This window comes from Spermophilus citellus, assembly GCF_964194105.1.
Source record: "Spermophilus citellus genome assembly, chromosome: 10".
Lineage (NCBI taxonomy): Eukaryota > Metazoa > Chordata > Mammalia > Rodentia > Sciuridae > Spermophilus > Spermophilus citellus.
This window is the reverse complement of record NC_138197.1, coordinates 71,174,951-71,191,785: the sequence shown is the minus strand read 5'-3', so window position 1 is coordinate 71,191,785 and position 16,835 is coordinate 71,174,951. Positions and strand designations below refer to the sequence as shown.

The following is a 16,835-nucleotide window of genomic DNA, read 5'->3' as shown; positions in this document are numbered from 1 at the left end:
ATATAAATAATTATTCCTATTACACAGTACTGCTGAAAGTTATGCTTTATTTAAGATTATGTCTAACTCAAGCATCCATATACTTCATCTGATTCTAATTATCTGGAGAGGCAGGAGCAGTAGGCAGAAGGTACATGAGGCTCCAGGCCCTGCTGGGCATGCACTGTGAGGGGGTAGATGTGAGCAGAAACCAGGAGCTGGGGGTTGGTGAATGAGGCCCCAGAATGTTCTCTGATATATGAAACACTTGAGATAGTTGCCCTGTGCAAGGGAAGATGTGGACGAGAAGGAACCAGCAGTTGAAGATGTGTGAAGGGTTGACACCAGAGGAGTAACTGGTGGGAAGTGGGGGACCCAGAGGCAGATGGATAACCTCTTTCATTATCTCTCTGCAGCTGGTAAGGTAACCAGTATCTATTAGTAGTGGGATATTTGTCATGGAGATGAGGGAAGGCTGATGAGGAGGACTAGAAAGGGCCGTCTCTACGTGTTCATTTCTACCCTTCCTGGTTGGGACCTTGCCATGGTATGAAGAGTTCAGTTCCAGGGATTTATTTGGTCTGCAGGGTCACAGTGTTGTCAGGGTGGGGGAGGCTCTCTTTTCAGTACCATAATGAGGCTCCTTCTGGTTAGACTTTTCCAATCACTCATCAAAGGCCATGCAAAGCTGAGTCTGCAACCCAGGGAGGATATGAGTGAAGCTGTGCTCTCCAGGCAAGAGATTGAAGGCCATGAACTCCTTAATTTGGACTTTTATTGATGTCAGTATGTCAGAACCAGGAGACAGCACAGGGACACAGGCATCAGACCACCTCTAACAGAGTTCCTGCAGGTCCAAGTCCATCAACCACTCACCTGATGGGATTCCAAACCCCAGTTTGCCTGGACCAGTCCAGATATCTCTGCTCCCCTGAACTCACTCCTATCCATTTCTCTAGAACTGCCACACCTCTGTGGCTCCTGACTCACCATGTTTAAAGCCCTCATTTTGATTCAGGAAATGTCAGAATTGAAAAAGGGCTTAGAAGACATCTAAACACATCCCTTATCTATACTGATGGAGACACTGGAACCTAGAGAAGGAACTGAAGATAGTAATGAGTGAAATCAGGACCAGAACCAGGATGGTATCTCCTGACTTTTCCCTGTCTAGGGCCATGTGGCCACCATGAAATAAGAGGTCCCTTAGGACAAGGAAGGGGTCCCTTAGGAAGTTTTTCTTGTCTATCAGTAAGATCAGCCTCCTCCTCAATTTATATTCTCTTATATTGCCCCTTCCAGATGGAAGCCCTGTGAGTCGCTGACCAGCGTTTCCTAGGCATGGGGACACTGCATGGCACCAAGTATGCACTCTATCATGTGTTTATTGATTTACTAACCAAATCAATGTAGATAGGACCAAGTCAAATGACCCAGCTTTCAAAGTGATCTTTGGGGCCTAGAAAACTGGATAGTTGAAATGCCGTATCAGAATATAATAATGTGAACTTGAGCATGCATGTGCTTTGGACTCAAAAATTTAGATTTGAATCCTAGTTCTGCCATCTACTGGCTATTCGTCATCAGGCAAATTGCTTAACTTTTAACCTCAGCTTCCAGATCTGTAAGAATCACAATGCCGACCTCAAAGAGTCATTGTGAGGACTGGGGTTGTGGCTCAGTGGCAGAGCACTTGCCTAGCATGTGTGAGGCACTGGGTTTGATCCTCAGCACTACATAAAATATGTGTAAATAAAATAAACGTATTGTGTCCATCTACAACTAAAAAAAAAGTTATTGTGAGAGTTAAATGATGAATTTAAAGTACTTGGGACACGCCTTTGGCACAGCTGAGTTCTCAAAGGCTTTAGTGATGCCGCTAATTGCTGGTCCCTCCCCACAACTCCTTCTAGGAGCAGCCCTCAGTCACAGCCTGCAGTCCACATGGCCCCCAACACTGGCAGTAGGGTCAGCCTATTCAGTCCTTTCCTTGGGACGTGGCCTTCAAATTGCTACCTTGAAATGAACTCTGCTTTGGGCCCACTGGAGGAGCCAAGGCAATTTAGCTGTGGGAATCCATTGGCAAAAGGTGCCCCAATGCCATGGCAGGGTATTATTGCCCTGAGAGCCCTTGGGAGCCAATGCCATCAGCACATAGGGGTGTTGGCCCAGTGCAGAGGGAACTGGCATACTATGTTTGCCATGGGTAGTGGGGGTGGTGACAGCAGCAGGGGCTTGCTCAACAGTGGGCATGACAGAGAGCTGGCACTGGAGCCTGTGATGGAGGGCTATTGTTGAGGTCATCGTGCTCATAAGCAAACATGATTCAGCCCCGGCCCCCCCCCTTTTAAAAGAGGGTCTGGACGCCCTACTATATCAGTGGGGGGCAGGGATAAGAATATACTCCTATGATCTTATAGCACCTTATTATTTTTAACCTAAACCCACAAAACCTGGGTCCCATGTAACCCAAAGACCCAGCACAGAGTAGTGGGCCTTCCAAGTGCTGAGCCCTCACCCACCTGCTCTGCCTCAGACACAGACAACCTACTCTTTCTTCCCCACACCCATTTGCTCCCTGCTCTCAGCTCAGACATCTGTTCCCCACCCACTCTTTCATCACCACCCTCCCATCTCTCAGCCTGCTCCTAGGTGATGCTGTCTGTCTGCAGCATCCTCCCTACCCCTGTCCCCTGTCGCAGAGTCACAGACCCTCAAGATCTTCCTCTAACATTTGCAGGTCCCTGGCATCCCCAGTGCTGGACATTGTCAGTCCCAAGGCAGCTAATTCCATTATTGCACAAGTCAAATCTGCCTCCCAGGAGACAAGCTGGTCCTGGTATGTCTCCTGGGGGTTCTGTCAAATGAGTTCACTCATTATTTTCCATGACAGCTTTTGTCTCAGACATGTGACACTGGAGCACTGTTTCATGTCACCTGAGTTCCCCATGTCCAGGCACTCACTGGATTAGCTAGAAGATGGATTTTTCTAAAACATTCAAAGCATCCATCTCCTCCCCCCAGATGGGACCTTGCAGTTTATAGGGTAGTCCTCACCCCTTAGACTGATATTTATGGTCTGTCTCCAATTTTATGTACACAAACCCTCAAATGCAAGTAAACCAGTGACTGCACTCTTACCAGAACATTCCATAGCACAAACCCTCAAATGCAAGTAAACCAGTGTCTGCACTCTTACCAGAACATTCCATAGCACTCGTGCCTCTGGGTTCCAAGCCATGCTTCTCTTTCCCCTTTGGAGGCTTTACTGGCTCTGAAATGATCCTCTCCTCACCCTGTAGAATATAGTCCTCGCCACTGTGCTTTGCACCTGCTATTTTATTTTGGATGTTAGTCAAGCTGTCCAGGACTTCTCAGGAGTCATCACTACTGCCCTTGGTCATTTATTTAAGAAAATATTATTTTCATGTATGGGTTCTTTCTGGAATGTATTTCTTAATTTGAATTTGTTGGATTATTCCAGAATAAGAATTTGAGTTATTAATTTTCTTGACTTCTTCTGCTATTTACCAGTGACTTAACTTGGTATGTTCTCCAATTTCACATTTCTCTAGTGTTTTTCAGTATAACCTTTAATTTTTCTATACATATCAGGCGTGAGCTTTAAACTCTGTCCTCATTATAGGCAGGAACTTGAAGGAGTCAGCTGAGAGCACATATCAGGAAAAATAAATAGGGCTTCACTCTTGGCTTTGCTGACACTCACCAGCTGTAAGAACTTCAGCAACTTATTCCATCTTTAGCTCCAGTTGTCCTCATCTGTTAGAAGGACAGTACCCACTGCCTGTGCCATGAGAAGCCATGAGGATTTGATCCGAGAACATCTCTGTGAAGTACACATGACACAACAGATACTGGCCACTACTCTCAGTGATTCTCCAGGTCAAGTGCTTCAGTCCTGCACAGTGAGTTAGGAAATGCCCAAGGCAGGCCTCTGACAACAGTGATAGTGATGACAAAAAAGTCCAGCATGGAATCACACAGCTCAAAATTACTAGAAAACTGTGATACTACCACTTTGCCTGGTTAGACAAGCCTGGGCACTTCTTCCTTATCCACTGTGAATCTTGGGGAAATCAGGTGATGTGTAAGTCTGAGAGGATGAAGGGGCTTTGGGGTCTATGGTAAGAAGAGAATGGTCATTAAACTTTAGAGGCTTGGAAATCTACTTTCCTCTTCTCTCCCTACTGTATACACCAAAGATCAAGAGCCAAAGTATTGATGATGTTAGGGCAAAGTAAGTGCTCCATAACCCCACATGAAAGGTGCAGGTAGAAGTGGAGATGGAGAACATGCTTGGGTTAGTAGGCCCAAGGTCTTTCTTCCTGTGAGTTAATACCTAAAAGTGACTCAAGGGTTATGGTGACCATGACTCCTTTCCCCTGGTCTCTGGAGTCTACTGCTCCACACAGCTATGAACCCAAAGACAGGTGGATAGGAGGAGAACATGCTGCAACTAGAGGACACATCAAGGGCACATGGCGAGCAGCAGCCTTAGCATGCTTGTGAGTTCATTGAGTCTCCTCTACTGACCCTTTAAAGTAGGTGGTATTATCTCTCCCATTTTGTAGATGAAGAAACTGAGGCATTACTGAAGCAATCTGCCCAAGGTCATCCAGCTGTGGTCAGAACTGGGACTTGAACTCAGGCAGACTTATTTCTGATTTGCCTGTTTTATACCCTGCCTCTTCTAAGGGACTCTATTTTGTGCCCTCAGCCTCCTGGAAGTGCTCATCTGAGCCTCTCTCCATTTATGAGCACTTACACCATAAGACAAGCAAGCTCACAGGGAGTGTTCTGGTGAGGGAGCAGGCAATAACCTGCATGATTTTCTTACAAGTGTGTGCCTGTGTGTCCCAGTATTAAACACAACCAAAAGGTGAAAGGGGCAAATTTGTGTCCAGGTTTGTAACTTGGAGAACAGACTTCGATCATCACTAAGATAACTAGACATATCTTTACTGTATCTCGCTGGCCCTTGTCTCCTTCTAAGCTGCCCCTGAGGGATGAGGAACATCCCTCAACTGCCATATTCTTTACCAGTGGTCCTTACTCTTTCCCAGTTAGCCCAAGAATGGCTCCAGGCCTAAAGGTCTCAGAGCTATAGGCTGAGCTATAAGCTAAGGGCCTTCAGTGTGGCCTGTTAAGAAATGATGAGCAGGGACGAAATATATTCTCAGTCTTGGGACTCATTGGGGAAATACAAAGAGAGTGAAGCTGTGAGCAGTGGGGGTTGAAACTGAAAGAATCTGGAGGTGGTTAAGGCTGTGGGAACGGAGGCCAAGGAAACTGACATTGCAGCAGAGCTACAATGTAGGAGAACATCATGGAGTTGGGGGTGAGAATGAGCTGGGTGGAGGTGAGGCAGACACAGAAGAGCTGAGCCAAGGCAGCGTGAGGATCACAGCAGTTGGTGTTCCACCCAGTATGTACCTAGGAATCATCTGGAGAGCATTTAGCAAATACTGGTGCTCACAGCAGAGATTCTGTTTAACTGGGGTAGAGTAGGAACTGGGCATTATATTACAAATCACTCAGGTGAATGTAACAGAAGGCAAAGCAAGGGTGGAGAATGCTGACCTTCAGAGAAGCTCCTGTGCCAAGGTTCATGGCTCTCCACAGCCTGCTAGAGCTCTGCAGGAGGCCCAGGGTTCAGGCTCTCTTCCTTTCACTGGCAGGCACTTTCAAATATTGAATCACTTATAACTCCTGCCTTGTTCCTTACTAACAGAATCCTGATTTTGTACAGGTACTGGGGCATCAATATGGTTCTAGAAAGATGGGCTCCGTCCCAGAGGGTAAAGCCTAATCAAGCGAGCCAAATATAATTCCATCCTGATGTGATTACTGCTCAATTAACTAACCCAGGAGCCATGTGCTCTCACAATTTTTAAAAAATATTTTTAGTTGTAGATGGACATAATAAATTTATTTTTTATTTTTTGTATGTGGTGCTGAGGATCGAAGCCAGTGCCTCACATGTGCTAGGCAAGTGCTCTACTACTGAGCCACAACCCTAGCCCAACTTCGAAATTTTTTATTGCTCACTATGAGCCAGGTGCTGTCCTAAGCCTTTTTCATGTATCAACCTACAGAATCCTTAATAACCCTGATGTTGCTAGATGATAAGGGCCGTCTTTCTGCACCAGCACCCCCACCAGGCCACAGCCCGAGCCATCAGAACTGGGTGTTTCCTCTAATAGTAGCCTTCTCACATGCTACATGCCACGCAGTGAAATTAAAGCATGTCTCTTTGTGAGGCAAAGGGCATGATGTATATACTCCTGAGGCATTTTAAAAACAGTCAAAAGACAGAAAAAGCCCTCACAACCAGGGAGTTCTGTGTCTACAGACTAAAGGTCCAGCTTGTACTGCTCTCACTTCATAAAATGCTCACCCCACCCTCTTTGTCAGAGGCTTTCAGTGGCTGGGTGCAGTGGCGTAAACCTGTGGCTAAGGAGGCTGAGGCAGGAGGATCACCAGTTCAAAGCCAGCCTCAGCAAGGCCCTGAGCAACTCAGTGAGACCCTGTCTCTAAATAAAATATTAAAAAGGGCTGGGGATGTGGCTCAGTGGTTGAGAGCCCCTGGGCTCAATCCCTCATATGTATAAACAAATAAGGTGATGCCTTTCTTGTCAATCAATAAAGCCTCCTGACTGGCTCCCCGACCATCTATCTTGTCACTCCCTCACTGGTCTCTCTGCTCTTCCTCCATTGCTTCCCTCATCCCCTTTTCGCCAACCCTATAGCAATGGGATTTGAGAGAAAAGAAGAAACAACACTCACAAAAACAACCCAGGTGACAGCAGATTTTAAAATCTAAGTTTCAGGACAGTGGAGAGTTTCTAAATATTAGCAATTGCTCACAATGGCCTGGTTTTATCTTCATAATTGGCTTTCTTTTTCTACTGTCCTGATTGCCTCTGCCTGAGCAGCTCCCTAGGAAAAGGCCCGGATGGCCTCCTTCATGGCTCTGCCCCAAGGACTGGTCAGAACCTGCACAGAGGAGGTATGTATATCCTCTCAAAGCATCTCAGCAATACCACCACACCTTTGTTTCACCCATCTTCATAATTCTTCACAAGTTCTGCAATTGCTCAACAGTGGCTCAGCCCCTTGATTCAGGCTCAAAGAATACTACAGGTACACAGTTTCTACAGATTTTATTTTCACCGTTGAGGTGAGTATACACAAGCCTGGGCAGGCAGAGGTCTAGGAGATGCAGTGTCACAATTACCTGCCCTAGGTCACAGACACAGATTGGAAAAGGAGTCTTGTTCCTACCACAAATTGCTATGGGATTATCACAATGACACATTTATTCCCAGTTCTATTTACACCATGGAGTGTGGAGAGGGTACATTTCTTACACTAAAAATATATACTTTGGAATCTCTAAAACAAAAATAGCTCTATCTCTACATGGGACCTACTAGAAAGAACAACATAGAAAACAAGAGAAATGTACCAGCACCTCAAGTTGTCCCCTTGCAAGGGAAGGTTGCTCTACTCTCCACCCGACCCTATTTAGCTTGGAAGGGCAGCCGTTTCTAACCAATCAGACAGACAGACACAGAGAAATAAGAGGGAGACTTATTATCCCAGAGGAATGAATATGGGAGAAGGGGAGGAGGAGGATTTTGGCTTCTTATACAAAAGGAGTAATTGCACATTCAGTTTGGTGCTTCTGTTTCCAGCGTTATTGCACATGTGAAAAACCTGCATGTTGAAGTCATCCGCAAACCTGCTAAGTGAAGCCCAAGCTTGCTGATTTCTGCTGGGCTCAGAAATGTGCCGTGGGTGGGTTCTCCCTCTTCTCAAGAAATATTAATGTCATCAGCTAGAAGAAAAAGTTCTGTATTCCCCATGCTGAAAGTGGGTTAAATTTAAGAAAAAATGTTATTCTTTATCTCTTCAGAAGGGTCAGAAACCATTCCATTCCCTTTGAGCACAGAATCTTCTAAAAGAATTATGCCTATGGATGAATCATTCAACTTCCTGAGTTTTCCACTGGAAAGGTTCACGTAACACTCCTTTCCTCTTTTCACACTTTAAGCAGTGATATAGTTACTTCACACTTCTTTTGGTTATGAAAATTACCTTCCTTTCTGACAAAAAAAAATGTAACTGAGTCAACCGCCCATTCTCTATAATTAATGTTAGGAGACCAGGGACAGCAAGAGTCATAAAGAATAGATTTAGTAGAAAAATCGCTTCTACTTGGCTTTGGAATGTCTTTTTCTTTTTATACTAAAATATGGATGAGCCTGAGGGCTTGAGAGTCCTCAGTCCCTCACCAAAAAATAAGAACATAACCATACAGTCCCCTTTCCAAGAAGCCCAGCACTGATTGACCTCCTTATTCCTCTATCTACCCCAAACTGGTAGTGGTTTTGGGACTTTTGATCAAGAACTTCTTCCCTCCCAAGAGAACTTGAAATACTGAGGAAAAGGTAGGAGGAAGAGTTAAGGGTGCTTGAAAGCTGAGACAGTAAAAGGGGGAAGAACTTGAATGACATCTTACTTGGCTAGCCAGGGCCTGCTCAAAGGAAGCCCAAAGGCTACCACCAGAAAAAAGTCAAGAAGGCTGGGAACATTCAATGCAGGGTTCCTGGTTGGCCTGCTATGATGTAGCTTAGGAACCTGAGAAATGTGAGGAAAAATGTAGTGACAAACTTGCAAAAATGATTGTTTAAAAGTCTTAGGAGGAGGAGCTGTCTCTCTTGCAAAACAACTTCAGAGACTTTGATTAAGTGGCAGAGAGAGCATAGTGGATAGTATTTCTCATTCTGATTTTTTTAAAAAGGGGGTTCTGGCATCAAACCTGTTCCTATGCTTCAGGAAAACTTGAGATACAGAACATGGACCACAAAATCAACAGAGCAGATGCAGGGAAGATTATTGATTCCTCTACTAAGAGGGAAGTGTGGAGAGTTGAGTAGGCAGAAAATAAAGTAGAATTAGAAACTGTCCTTTTTGGATGACCAGAAACCACAGATTCCCCAACACTAGAGACCTCTTGAAGGTCACAGCTCTCATAACCTGAGCTAGCAACCAAGCTGGATTCTTAGCATATGCCATATTTTTATCAAACACTAATAACTAACTTAAAAGCCAGTCACAACCCAGACAAAGAGAAATAATGACTATTCACATTGTCTTTTGGAACAATATGGTTCACTTGTCCTCTACCCCCAAATTTTTAAGAGCAAGAGTTGAGGAGAGGAGCTGCATGTTGTAAAGACCATTATCTCTCAACAATCCTCCAGAAGTTGGAAATCATATCTAGCCACAAAGAGTCAGTCTGTGTTTTATGCAATCAAATATATTTGGCAATTTTACAGTACATTTCTGCTGGTCTTTGCCCTCTCTGTAGACCAACTCTTCCTTAAGAGTCATGACCAGAAAGCAAATTGCCCACTTAGAACCAAATTCCACTTACCATAATTTTCTTAAATCCCTGGCCTCCTTCCCTTCCTATGACACCACTAGCCTGTCAAGGTGTGCCAACAATTTCAACCGTTCTTGAATTTTCCTCTCATCATGAAAGCAACTGTGGGCCTGAGAAACACCTAACAACCTGTCTTTCTTTCTACTTCTAAATCAGTTTCTCCTTTATTGAACTTCAAACACCTTTCTTCATAGATTAATCTGCCTGTATTTGTCCTTAAGCTATTTTATCAAAGGAGCTCAAATGAGAATTCCCTAGATGGGAGAATGACCGCATTTTTTCAATGTTCTAACAGCCAGGTGCATAAAATGCTTAAGAGTAGCAATGAAAACCTGCAGCTACAGTCCGTCCCGTTTGTCACTATGTGCACATGCATACACACTGCTGCTGTTTCACCGCCTCTCCCAGTTTCTTGCCCCTAAATGCTGCCAGTATGACTATTGCTACCATGATCACCAACCACAAATTTAAGCCAAGTAAGATGTCATTCAAGTTCTTCCCCCTTTTACTGTCTCAGCTTTCAAGCACCCTTAAAGCAGCAAGGACTGGGGCTGAGTGGTGAGACCTGGGAGAGTGGAGAGAGTAAGAGTAGGGAATGGTTCCTACCATTGGGTACAACAGAAATGAGGCTGACTACTGTTTGAGAAGAAAAATCTAATGACCTAAAAGGGTGGGCACAGCCTTCCAAAGTGCCTAAGGTTCCTAAGGTATAGTGATCTGGGAGACTCTGGCAGGGGAGAACTCAAAGGCTACATGTGATCCTGAAACTGCACTGCACAGGGTTAACAAAGGCAGGTCTCCTTATCCTCAGGCAACTTAGCATACACAAGGTATCAGTGTGTTAGGAAACTCATTTTTCTGATGACACTGTCACTGGTTTTGTTCCACAATGGATTCCTTCCCAGTGCAATGGGTGCACTGAGGCTAGGGAAACAGAAGTTGCCAACCTCCTATGCAAAAGTGTGGCTGGATAACGTGGGGGGTGGGCAAGATGGAGCAAGAAAAGGTGCACATTCTCAAGGAACTAAAACAATGGAAAAGAGAAATGCAAGAAAGTAGCCAGAGAGTGATGTGGGAAAGCTGGCAAGAAATGGGAAAAGGGGGTACAATGATTAGATTTGTCCTAAAGTAATAAAATGTGAAGCTTTGGCTCACAAAGATTTTAATGCCCATATATTTTAAAGAAACATGCCTGATCCTGTCTGCACCACGTGAAAGAAAGCCAAGGCTGTCCTAGAACAGCCTTGTGAATACAAATCAGACAAACTAGGAACTCTACAATTTAGTGGGATGCCATTTTAATATTTGAAAGCAGTGTGACATTCAGCCAATAGGCACTGGTGCAATCATAGTGTTTGTTCATAGCAAGTACCTGTTCCGAGTGGTTGGTGTCTGTCCTGTACCAGTTGTTAAATATCTTGAAAATTGTCTCTGCATTAAAATAACTGTGGTCTTAAGAGATAGGGAAATATGGGGAAAATGCAGGGTTCCTTTGACATCAAAGGTCATTACAGTAAGACTAGAATACCTTAATATATTTTAAGAGACTAAAGAATGCAACACTCAACAAAGTGATACAGTCAACTCCTCACCTATAAAAGGACAGCACACTAGGGGATCTTCCCACTGTACAAAGATTTTCCAGGATGGAAAACTGAGAGTCTTGGGTTTTCTGGGTGCTAATGGGCTGGCTGGTCACATTCTGTGCACAAAGGCAGGGAAGGTCTATATGCATGGGCACTTAGACCCTTGACATTCATTGCAACAAAGAAGAGAAAAAATGCAAAAGTAGTTTAAACTACATTCTAAAACTAACTTCACTTACAGTTCATTTCCCAGTGTAGCTTTTTATGTCTGAGAGTCATAACTTTTTGTCAACTGAAAGATACCCATGGATGAAATAACCACGTGGCTGAAGGTGAATTTGGTCCATTGAGCTGATGATGGTTCACTACTAAGGCAGCTAAGAAGACAGTACAAAAGCACTTGGATCTCTCCAGGATGGAATCAGAATGTATCCTCAAGAGATGTCAAATAGTATCACAAAATGGCCAATAAAAATATCATACCTCCTTTTCTACTCACAAACAACTGTTATCAAATCTTTCCTAGATATCTAGAAGGGAGACACTGACCAATCTTCAGAATTAGAAGTCCTTCCTGGCATCTACACTAATTTCTTTTGTAGCAATTCAACTCATTCTTACTCTATCCTCAGTGAAAACCAAGAGAAGATTCTCATTCTTACTTGTCATTACTGATTTTCCACTAAACCTTTACCTAAATAAGCTAAGCAACTCTAATATCCCCCTTGGCTTTTGTATCTTCCAAGGGTCTTACTGAGTTGATCCCCCCCAGGACAGAAATGTCTTCTTGACTGAAGTGGTGAGTACTGCCAATATCTAGGGTGCTGACAGTCCTAGTAGCAGACCTCTTGACTGGGTCTGACCAGCATCCCCCCCACCCAGGGTACGCAATCAAACTAAGGCCCAGGGCTTCCTAGGAGCCTGCAGATACCAACATGACTAAGGAAGTTTCCCCTTTCTCTCTGTTCTCCTGCTACTCCCCCACCTCATCCTTTAGGAAGAGGGACCTCAATGCACGACTCCTCAATGGCAGAATGGATCCACGTGGCTCAGCAGGCCAGCAGAGAGTTTCAGAGAAAATGTCTGAAAAATGAGAAGCTGGGTCTTTAATGGTGGCAGTTCTGAAGAGAAAGAAGAAAGAGGACTACCAACAGGAGGTGGCCTTCTCCTTCCACGTTCACATCTGGTGACTGGCGGCTGGTATGGGGATGGCTGGATGGCCTCCAATGCACACCAAGAATAACTGAATGCTTCGGCATGGCTTTGAGATGACCAAGGATAGGGCCAGACTTGGTCTTGCTTCTTCTCTGAGGGACTCACCGTTTTCTCTGTAACCAGAACTTCCCTGAGGCACCTCATGGCCCAAATCTTCTATCCCAGCAAAGACTCTTAGTTGAAGAGACTGAATAAAAGTGTTACAATGAGACAAAAAGGGAACACATGATTCATTCCTGCTTTTAACACAATACTTTGAAGATGTCACCACAATTTGGATCTGGCTATATTTTAAGTTCATTTACAAGTAGACTAGTTCTCAACTAAAAATAACTGTGTGCGTTATACAGTTCGACAGCTGCCTGGATTTTCCTCTGAAGGAAATAAGATTCTATATTTCACTCACATTCAGCACAGATTTATTTTAACCCATTCGAAGATGAAAAAACCCACCACTACCACCCACTGGTGGCTGTGACTTTTCAAAGCACTTCAGTTTCTCCTCAGAGCAAACTTATCATTATGTCCATTTTCCTGCTAAGTAAACTGAGTACCAGAAACAGGGGTGGGCCAAATTGCACAGCAGGGTTAAGAGCAGGACCAGGTTTCCTAGGCTTTTTTTTTTTTTACACTAGAAAAGGTATCTTTAATAGGGACTTAGACTTTGCCCTTCAGTTATCTATATAAACTTAAATGGTGTTTGGACTAAATTATTTAAGCAATTTGGATGTGCAGCCTACCTCAATGTAGGCAAAGATGTCTTAAGTCCTTTCATTTTCTTCATTAACCTGACTAAAACTGAGCTATGGTATTAGCAAATGATATACAGAACATACTAAAGTATGCAAAATAAGAAAACAGTTATAATTTAACATTTCAAAATCTGTTCATGGTAATAATTCTCATTATGGAACAAGTTAAATAGGTTCAAGTCTGTTATAAATACTATTCGTTTGTATTAACAGTATTAATATAGACCTGTAGCAATTTTCCAGTTTGTGTGGTTAGGTAACAGGAGAGATATCCTTTAGAATTTGAAATGAGAACTAAGAAGAGGATTAAGTTACAAAACAGATAAAGCAAATTTACATCTTAAATAATTTAATCCTGACTGGACCTATATAAACGGACAGCTCAAAACAGCCTCTCTTCAAATATTTAGAAACCATTTTTACTTAATTTTTTCTTATGCTTAAATCTATTCTTGTAGAGTTAGCAGCAGTCCTAGACATGCTATTTATTAGACAAATTCAATCTTACAACTATATATATTTTACCTTTAGCATTATTACCATTTCCAAAAGCCAAAAATAAATAAAAACCTTAATTATAGATCTCTTTACCTTTTTTCCTTTGTGGTTCCAGAATTCATACTGAGAGCTTTCCAGACCGTGGTTTTAGGCATTTCATCAGATATATTAATCTCAGAGGGGTCACATCTGAAATCAATGCTTGGTACAGTGAATGTCAAACATATGGATAAAAACATATCTTACTTTATAATGATCACCACTCCACTAGAAGTGAAAAGACTGGAAGACTAGCTAACAGTTCTCAGTAGCCCTGGGAATGCAGATGGAGTCTGGTCATTCCTCCTGCAGCCACTGAGGTCAGAACAGAAAAAGATAGGCTGCCTATGAGATGATTCTGCAGGCTGAGCTTTTGTCCCAAGTGATGGCTAGTCCTCTGAAAGACCTCACTGGAAATGCTGACCATGTTATGATGCCAAGAGCACAGAATCAGGAACTACTATTTGCTTGCTGGGTTCCAGGCACTCTTCATTCATTTTCTTATTTACATGGCTAAATCTTGTCCATTGATAGTTAACAAAGAACTTTCTCACCATATTAACTATCATAGCAACAGAGATTAATAACATTCTCATTTGAAGGTGAAGAGACCAAAGATCATAGGGCTAAGTGCTTGTCCACTTATGACAATAAGTGGAATCAAGACTCTAAACCCAGTCTTTGGTCCTCTGGAGCCCAAGAGTACTCTAAAGTCTTCTATACACCAGGAGGTCTCTTAAAATGCCAAGAGTGAAGAGAGCATCCCACTTGAGAAGAAACAGAGAATTCAAAGTCTACGGCTTCTTCTATAATAACTTATAGAAAGTTTATTAGGAACCAAAGACTTTCCTAATTTACCTCACAGTGTAAACCACAACGAACCCAATGATTCATCAGTCAATTTCCCCAGATCCAGATGCCCCAGATGCCCTTTCTTTCTTTCTTCTCTGTCCCTCTCGACCTCTAAGCTCCTTCACGCTGTGTGTGCCTCTTTCAAAACAGAAACAAGATGATGGGAGCAAAACCACACATGGACCAATTTAGCTTCTTGTAATTTGTGGAGACCAATAGGTTTGGTAGAGAAAGGAATAAAAACAGTGGCAGAACTAAGGTATTTTTAAGATCCCAGCTTGTTCCCCCTGGGTCCCTGAACTATAGATGCCATGAGCCAGGTTGGAATGGACTATTCCAACCCAAAGGCAGGCCTAAGTGTAGGAAAGTCATGCACACCAGGCTGAGAACTCTCTAGAAATAAAAAAAAAAAACACATCCTATTCATCTTTGGAAGGTAACAAAGAAAAGCATAAGGAGTACTGATTTGAGGAATAGACAGACCAGGTTTGAATATTGATCTTTCTACTCAGTAGCACTGTAAATTACCTAAACTCCTATAATCCTCAGTTTTCTCACAAGTACAGAAGTAGATAAATGAGAACTTCTCAGAGAATGGTTGTAAAGACTAACAGAGAACATATAAGGAAACCTTCCTGCACAGTTGTATTATGGAGGAAGGCACTAAGGACACTGCCCGCCTCTTCACCTAGTACAGTGCTGGGCACGGAGTATGCATTCAGTCCACAAAGAAAAGGAAAAGGTATTTTCACAGGATGAACCTGGGAGACTGGATGTTTAGCTCTATATACCAGCAGCTGCATTTTGATAACATCCTACTACGAAGTCAGAATGTTTACAGAATATCCCAAATAGTAAACTCCTTTGTGTTTGGGGAGCTTTACCTGAAACTGTTGTTCTTTGCAGGACTACTTAGTAACTTCCTGCTTTCAAGAGGGAACTTGTCTCCCCCAATTTCTAACATTTTCTCAGCCTCCTGGGGAAAAAAAAAGAGATATTATTATATCTTCAACAAAGTAAGATCATGAATTTTTTCACCACTCATTCTTTTACTTGTCATAATTTTTATTTTTCTCTCACATTCATTATAAAAATATAATTAGGTCTTTTATAGGTTTGAGTCACTGCAAAAAGAGACAATCTGATATTACTACACATGGAATAGTATTGGGAAAAAACAAAACAAAATATCTGAATCTGAGTAAGCTTCTAGATTCAATGACCAATTTGACTGGAAATACCATGGATATAAGATGATGTTAAATGAAACCAAAGAAGACATTTGGCAAAATCTGCATCATGGGAAAGCTTATACTGACCCAGTTTGTCAATAAAAAGAAAAAACTGGAAAGGAAACCCCTAAAAAAATTTAAGAAATATAGCAATCTTCTTTAGATCCTGATTCAAATAAACATTGTTAAAAATAATAAGGTAATTGGGAAAATATGAATATTGACTTTTCTTTCTAATGTTTAAAATCTCCCATAATAAAGTGTTTTCTTTAATTTAGCCAGGTGCAGTGACACCTGCCTGTAATCCCAGCTATGGGGGGCTCAGGTAGGAGGTTCCCAAGTTTGAGGCTAGCCTTAGGCTAGACTCTAAATTTTCTTTCTTGTAGACATAATTAAAATCTTTTGTCAACATTGCCTACATATCCTTAAGGATAAATTTTAAAATTAGGATTTACTGGGCTAAAAAGCATATACTTTTTCACTTTTTTTTTTTTTTTGGATATAGGGTCTCAAATAGGCTGGTCTCAAATTCCTGGGCTCTGGGCTGAAGCAATCTTCCCACTCAGTCTCCAAGTGCTGGGACTACAGGTATATATCACTGTGCTTGGTTTGGGCTTATACATTTTTAAGACTCTACTTTAAGCTGCCCTCTAAAAGAGATATATCCAATTTATACTACTACTACTTTTATTGTAGGAGAAACCCATTTTAATTTTAAGTGTTACCAACACTTTTTTTTTCAAAATCTTTGTTAAGTAAAAAATGTATTTGAAATTTCCATTTCTTTGCTTATTTGTGAGAATGAACTCAGTCATGAAGTAATTAGTCATTTGTATTCTTCTTTTGTAAATTATCTATGTCCACTGCTCATTTTCATTCTATTGTTGTTTTATTAGAGATAATTATTTGAATAGAAAGGATTTTGACAAATGTCTTAACATTATTTTAAAATTTTGTTTATAGAATTTTGGACCCGAAAGCTTCACATTTAAGGTAGTAAATTCTGTCAATATTCCATTTAAAGTTTTCTTCCATTGCTTTTGTTTTTAAAATTTCTAAAGCTTATTTAATTATACAAGGTCTTAAAAATTCAAGATATTAGAAAAAATGCATGTTGAAATGTATTTAAAGAATACTATCTGGGGCCCTAACTGTATTTGGAATCACTTCCAAGTGCATTCATCTCTTGGTCTGGTATTTTCATTTTGCT

The 16,835-nt window shown here is 42.1% G+C and overlaps 1 protein-coding gene across 1 annotated transcript in view; it reads right to left on the bottom strand.

The window, feature by feature from the left end:
* Positions 1-9,896: 9,896 nt before the first annotated feature.
* The window catches only part of SLC4A8 (solute carrier family 4 member 8), a 71,133-nt gene continuing 64,194 nt past the window's right edge, over positions 9,897-16,835 (bottom strand). The window contains exons 23-25 of the mRNA XM_081311043.1: positions 15,278-15,369; positions 13,596-13,691; positions 9,897-12,439 (exon numbers count right to left, since the gene is read on the bottom strand). Coding sequence (XP_081167169.1) covers positions 12,427-12,439; positions 13,596-13,691; positions 15,278-15,369 — 201 coding nt within the window. The 3' untranslated portion in view covers positions 9,897-12,426. The remainder of the gene's footprint in view (positions 12,440-13,595; positions 13,692-15,277; positions 15,370-16,835) is intronic.